The 7236-nt window shown below is 43.7% G+C and overlaps 1 protein-coding gene across 4 annotated transcripts in view; it reads right to left on the bottom strand.

The window, feature by feature from the left end:
• Positions 1-276: 276 nt before the first annotated feature.
• OMA1 (OMA1 zinc metallopeptidase) overlaps positions 277-7236 on the bottom strand; it is a 55752-nt gene continuing 48792 nt past the window's right edge. For 3 of the 4 annotated variants that reach the window (XR_008846699.1, XR_008846698.1, XR_008846700.1), the window contains 2 exons: positions 1841-2094; positions 277-1730 (listed from right to left, as the gene is read on the bottom strand). Coding sequence is in view for 1 of the 4 variants with exons in the window: in XM_056532950.1 (XP_056388925.1) it covers positions 1912-2094 (183 nt within the window). In the remaining 3 variants the exon portion in view is untranslated. Of the gene's footprint in view, positions 1731-1815; positions 2095-7236 lie in introns of those variants that run through there. The other variant, XM_056532950.1, reaches the window with a different exon arrangement.

The raw sequence follows: 7236 nt of genomic DNA, 5'->3' as shown, positions 1-7236 counted from the left end.
AATTTGTAAATTACTTCTATTAATAAATCTTAATCCTTCCAATAATTATCAGCTGCTGAAGTTGAGTTGTTCTTTTCTATCTAAGTGCTCTCTGATGAAACGTGTCTCGGGAGCTGTCCAGCGTAGAAGCAAATTCCCATAGCAAACCTATTCTGCTCTGTGCAGTTCCTATGGGAATTTGCTTCTACTCTGGACAGCTCCCGAGACACGTGTCATCAGAGAGCACTTAGACAGAAAAGAACAATTCAACTTCAGCAGCTCATAAGTACTGAAAGGATTAAGATTTTTTTAATAGAAGTAATTTACAAATCTGTTTAACTTTCTGGAGCCAGTTGATATCCAGGAAAAAACTTTTTTTTTTATATAACCCCTTTAAATCAGTGTTTCCTATATAGTGTGCCTCCAGCTGTTGCAAAACTACAACTCCCAGCATGTACTCATTTAATGAGTGCATGCATTAAATCCCTGTTTCCTATCTAGTGTGCCTCCAGCTGTTGCAAAACTACAACTCCCAGCATGCCTGGGCATCCTTTGGCCAGTGTTTCTCAACCAATGTGCCTCCAGCTGTTGTAAAACTACAACTCCCAGCATGCCCGGACAGCAAACGGCTGTCCGGGCATGCTGGGAGTTGTAGTTTTGCAACAGCTGGAGGCGCACTGGTTGGTAAACACCGGACTAGAGTATAAGACAGGATAGGAAGATGAAAGGTGATCCAATGTTTAACTATCAGCAGAAACCGCAACAATGTATCAGAGTCCTGTGTCAGTTCCCCTGTCTTCGGGGTGTCCCATGGCGGCCATATTGCTTTGGTCCGTTACAGGATGACAAGTCACCATGATACCGAATGTTACATTCATTATGCTATACCTAGATAGGGGGCGCTATTGTTTTATACATTCCTTCTCAAATCTAAATGCAGCAATGTCTTTTTAAAGCAGCAATCTGATTGGTTGTTACACCAACTTGTGTGTTTTTTTTTTATTTTTTTGCACTACTTCTATAAAAAAAGGGACATAAAAAAGTAAACAATAGCGCTGACAGAGCGCCCTCCTATGGACGGACTGGGGAGTGTCCTGTGAGGCTCCAGAGGTCGATCAGCTGATCAGGGCGGTGGTAAATAATCAAACTATTTTGTCAGTTTTAAGATTATTCAGAAATAATTCATACCAAAAAACAGCACCACCCCTGTCCTCAGGTTGTGTATGGTATTACAACTTGGCTCCATTCACTTCAATGGAACAGAGCTGCAATACCACACACAACCTGTGGATAGTGGTGGTGCTGTTTTTGGAAGAAATCAGCTCTGTTTTTCTAATCCTGGATAACCCCTTTAATCCTGAAGTGTTCAGAGATCTCTGCTTGCTTCCAGTGAATGTGGACATTCTCAATTACACTCTCAAGGCCTCGTACTTTCTACAGCTGAGGGTTTGCTTCAGTTGTATCCAGTTTGGACACCGATGTGTGAATACATCAGCAGCACAAATCTCTTTGCTGTCCTGATATGTTCGTTACAATGTATCAGCGCATATAAAAATGTAATTCGTAACAAATTGTCCTTAAAGTGACAGTAAACTAAAATGTTCATTTTTTTTTCTCGTAATGTAAAAAAAAATTATATTAAGGCTTTCAGGATTAAACGACCTGGGCACCCCACTGGGACCCATCAGGACCCTCATCACTAGTCTGAAGGGTTCTGACTGCCCTAAGACAGTGATTGCCAAACTGTAGACCTCCAGCTGTTGCAAAACTACAACTCCCAGCATGCCCGGACAGCCGTTGGCTGTCCGGGCATGCTGGGAGTTGTAGTTTTGCAACAGCTGGAGGTCCACAGTTTGGAGACCATTAAGATATCAATATATGGCAAATGTTTTAAAGGCGCATACGTCCCATTGTGCCACGCTGAACGCGCCGCTAAGCCCCGGCCGTGACTGCGACTTTGTCGTCCGCTCCCAGAGGTTTGGCGGCGACGCTGATCCCTTTTCGGTCTGAGTTTTCGTGTTTCTTCAGGAGTTCCTTTACGGACATCTCGAAGACTAATCTGGGGTCAATGGAGGGGAGGTCAGGGCAGTGACAGGACTCCCTCACTTTAATGGCCTGAAAAAGAAAAAGGAACAATTTAAGGCTGGAATCACATTAGTTGCATTTTTTTAATTAGCTAGTATAGGCGATACATTGTAATTCTGGGTAGGCATGTCACACTCACAATACCATTTTTTTTTTTAAAAGGGGTTCTCCGGTGCTTACACATCTTATCCCCTATCCAAAGGATAGGGGATAAGATGCCTGATCACGGGGGTCCTGCCGCTGGGGACCCCCGGGATCTTGCACGCGGCACCGTTTATAATCAGTCCCCGGAGCGTGTTCGCTCCGGGTCTGATTACCGGTGACCACACGGCCGGCAGCGTGTGACGTCACGCCTCCGCCCCCGTGTGATGTCACGCTCCGCCCCTCAATGAAAGCCTACGGGAGGGGGCGTGATAGCTGTCACGCCCCCTCCCGTAGGCTTGCATTGGGGGGCGGAGCGTGAGGTCACACGGGGGCGGAGGCGTGACGTCACACGCCGCCGGCCGTGTGGTCGCCGGTAATCAGACCCGGAGCGAACACGCTCCGGGGACTGATTACAAACGGGGTGCCGCGTCAAAGATCCCGGGGGTCCCCAGCGGCAGGACCCCCGCGATCAGGCATCTTATCCCCTATCCTTTGGATAGGGGATAAGATGTGTAAGCACCGGAGAACCCCTTTAAGACTGAGTACGAGTATCGATACTTTTTTCAAGTACTCACCGATACCAATTACCCATACTTATTTTTTTTATGTCAAGTGACAGTAGAAGAGGCTCAGTGAAGGTTAGGTGAAGGTCGAACATGAGGCCCATACTTACACTCATAATTTAGACATGCCTCTGTTTGTTAGGTAGGTAATCTCCCTATTAGATAGTAGGATAGTAGCCCCCAGTTGGAAGGATATCTTTCTCTATAAGGTTGAAGCCCCCCAGTTGGTAGGTTATCCCCCATTAGGTAGAAGCCTCCAGAAGATAGACAAATAATGAATAATTCGGATGAAGCCTCCAGTAGGTACGTATGGAATCTCCTTAATTAGGTGGAAGCTCCCAGTAGGTAGAAGCCCTCAGTATGTAGGGAATGCCCCATATTAGGTAGAAGCCAACAGTATGTAGGGAATTCCCCCAATTAAATAGAAGCCCTCAGTAGGTAGGAAATACCCCTTTTTAGGTAGAAGCCCCCAGTATGAAGGGAATGTCCCCTATTAGATAAAAGCCCTCAGTATGTAGGTAATGCCCCCTATTAGGTAGAAGCCCCCAGTATGTAGGGAATGCCCCCTATTAAATAGAAGCCCTCAGTAGGTAGGAATTACCCCTTTTTAGGTAGAAGCCCCCAGTATGTAGGGAATGCCCCTATAAGGTAGAAGCACCCAGTAGAGAGGTAATCCCCCCTATTAGGTAGAAGCCCCCAGTAGAGAGGTAATCCCCCTATTAGGTAGAAGCCCCCAGTATGTAGGGAATGCCCCTATAAGGTAGAAGCACCCAGTTGAGAGGTAATCCCCCTATTAGGTAGAAGCCCCCAGTATGTAGGGAATGCCCCTATAAGGTAGAAGCACCCAGTAGAGAGGTAATCCCCCTATTAGGTAGAAGCCCCCAGTAGGGAGGTAATGCCCCCTATTAGGTAGAAGCCCCCATTAGGTAGGTAATGCCCCCTATTAGGTAGAAGCCCCCAGTAGATAGGTAATCCCCCTCCCCCAATTAGGAAAAAAGCCCCCTGAAGATAGGCAAGTACAGAATCCCCCTATTAGGTTAAAGCCCACAGTAGTTAGGTAGGGAATCCTCTGTATTAGTAGGTAGGTATTCCACCCCCCTACAAGATAAAAGCCCCCAGAAGATAGGTAAGTAAGAAATCCCCCTATTAGGTTAAATCTCCAGGAGTTAAGTAGTCAGGGAAACTCCTATTAGGTAGATGCCCCCCATTAGTTTCCCCCCAATAAGTCCCCTCCAAAAGAAAATAATACAAATCCTGCTCCCCTCCTCTCCTGCTCTGAGGCCTCTGCATCCTCCGCTCTGTTAGTGGTGCAGGACCTTCTACTTCACTCCATCGCACATCAGGTCCTGCACCACTCCGGATAAGGGACCGAACGATGAAGAGGCCTCAGCGCTGGGGTGGAGGGAATGTGGGGGTATTTTTTTTACTTTTTTAATGGTCTGCCGGTATCGGAAGAGTACAAGTATTCTACAAATGTCCATTATCTGAGTCAATACCAATAGTAGGACATCCCTATCTTTGGGATAACTCATTTAAAACCTAAATATTAAAGCAATGTCTACTTTCTCAAAGCTCCCCTAAAAGGGGTTGTACAGGAGAAGAAAAACAAAGTTTATTTCTTCCAAAAACAGCGCCACCCCTGTCCTCAGGTTGTGAATGGTATTACAGCTTGGCTCCATTCACTTAATTGGAACGGAGCTGCAATACCACACACTACCTGAGGACAGGAGCGGCGCTGTTTTTTTTTTTTTTTTTCCCAGTTTTTTTTTTCTGTATGTGAGTAGAGTAGAAAAACAACAAATGTAAGCAAAAAAAAAATTATAAAATAATAAAAATTATCTATCTCCTTAAAGGGGTTATCCAGGAGAAAACTTTTTTTTATATACCAACTGGCTCCAGAAAGTTTAACAGATTTGTAAATCACTTCTATTAAAAAAAAAAAAAAAAAAACGTAATCCTATCAGTACTTATGAGCTGCTGAAGTTGAGTTGTTCTTTTCTGTCTAAGTGCTCTCTGATGACACGTGTCTCGGGAGCTGTCCAGAGTAGAAGCAAATTCCCATAGGAACTGCACAGAGCAGAATAGGTTTGCTATGGGAATTTGCTTCTACGCTGGACAGCTCCCGAGACACGTTTCATCAGAGAGCACTTAGATAGAAAAGAACAACTCAACTTCAGCAGCTGATAATTATTGGAAGGATTAAGATTTATTAATAGAAGTAATTTACAAATTTTTTAACTTTCTGGAGCCAGTTGATCTATAAAAAAAAAAAAAAAAAAAAAATTTTTTTTCCTGGAATACCCCTTTAATGCATGCACTCATCATTATCTTAGTGCATGCTGGGAGTTATAGTTATGCAACAGCTGGAGGCACCCTGGTTAGGAAACACTGGACTAGAGTATTTAATTGTAGGTAGAAGCAACTCCCCATAGCAAACCTCTTCTACTCTGTGCAGTTCCCCGAGACAAGCAGAGATGTCAACAGAGAGCACTGTTGTCAGACAGAAAAGAACAACTCAACTTTAGCAGCTGATAATTATTGGAAGGATTAAGATAAATTTTTTTTTTTTTTTAATAGAAGTAATTTACAAATCTGTTTAACTTTCTGGAGCCGGTTGATGAAAATATATATATATATATATATATATATTTTTTTTTTTTTTCCTGGAATACCCCTTTAAATGTATATGTAGACAGCACAATGCAAATAAATATCATACATCCTCTACTCCCTAGGCCTCCAAACTGTGTAACTTTAGCTATTGCCAAACTACAACTCCCAGCATGCCCGGACAGCCAACGGCTGTCCGGGCATGCTGGGAGTTGTAGTTTGGCAACAGCTGGAGACACACTGTTTAGAAAACACTGTCACGAAGAATCAAGTGCCTAACCCGGGACTATCAAGGTGTACCTAATAAAGTGGCCATTGAGTGTATATATAGATAAAGGTGATACCCGCCCCTCTCTATATAAACACTGTAATCTCCGTCCCGGATGTCGCTCTGCGCGGAGTCGCTCTCGCAGTTGTTGATCACTTACTGAACATTTAATACTTTAAGCGCCTGAATGCAAATGTTTTTATTTTTTATTTATTTTTTTCGCGTTTTCCACTGACAGATGCATCAGCGATGGGAGATTTTCAAGGAGAAATGAACTGTGAAATCACGCCGGTCGTACGAAAACACAAAATGTCCTTCAATGTTCTGTCGCTTGGTTGCAGCCGCGCCGACCGAGCAGCAGGATTATTCAGCCGCCGAGGAGGTTATATAAAGGATATTAATGGTGTTTAATAAACATCCGGAGCGTTAATCAGGGAAAAAAAAATAAAAAATAAAAAAAATAACCGTATAACGCGCGGAGTAAAAATGTGACCGGACGTTCTCAGGATTAGACGCAAATGTAATATTCACCAATTTGTACTCCCCGGAGGCTTGTGTGTCATCCTAAACATACAATTTACTACTAAGTGCCCTCCAGACGGCGGAGGAAGACATATGGGGGGGGGGGGGGGTTTACGGTAATATTGTAACAAAATATGACACGCCACATTACATAGTATAAACCTGTCACATCCCGCCGGGAATCCGCTCACTCACCCGTCCGGTAAATGTCCCGCTGGATGTTCTGCGGCCGGATACTGCGCCCCTATGACAGCTCTGCTGATCCTGGCGTTTCTGTACGTTGTAATTCATTTACTTTGTCTATTTGTTGTATGATTTATTATTTACACCATTACCACATTTACTGCATTTTGTCTGGGATTTTTTTTTAATTATTATTATTATTTTATTTTGCTTCTATAGTGCAGCATAGGCTATTATCAGAGAATAACATAAAGGTTCTTGTGTACGCCTTGTGCTTACCTGTTTTAGCTGATGTGGCAGGCGTAGGCCAATGTATCTCGCAAGTGGAACCTTGAGTGAGGTTCCGAACCAGTGTGCCTCCAGCTTTTTGCAAAACTACAACTCCCAGCTTGCCCGGACAGCTGGGACAGCTGTCCGGACATGCTGGGAGTTGTAGTTTTGCAACAGCTGGAGGCACACTGGTTGGGAAACACAAGCCTAAGGGATCACCTCCTCTTGGTCAGAAGTTTTGGGCTTAAAGAAGTAATACAGGATTTTTTTTTGCTTATACAGTCATGGCCGTAAATGTTGGCACCCCTGAAATTTTTCTATAAAATGAAGTATTCCTCACAGGAAAGGATTGCAGTAACACATGTTTTGCTATACACATGTTTATTCCCTTTGTGTGTATTGGAACTAAACCAAAAAAGGAGCAAAAAAAGCAAATTGGACATAATGTCACCAAACTCCAAAAATGGGCTGGACAAAATTATTGGCCCCTTAACTTAATATTTGGTTGCACACCCTTTGGAAAAATAAGTGAAATCAGTTTCTTCCTATAACCATCAATAAGCTTCTTACACCTCTCAGCCGGAATGTTGGACCACTCTTCCTATAACCATC

Source organism: Hyla sarda, chromosome 7 (assembly GCF_029499605.1).
Source record: "Hyla sarda isolate aHylSar1 chromosome 7, aHylSar1.hap1, whole genome shotgun sequence".
NCBI classification, from domain to species: Eukaryota; Metazoa; Chordata; class Amphibia; order Anura; family Hylidae; genus Hyla; species Hyla sarda.
This window is presented reverse-complemented; position numbering and strand designations above follow the sequence as displayed.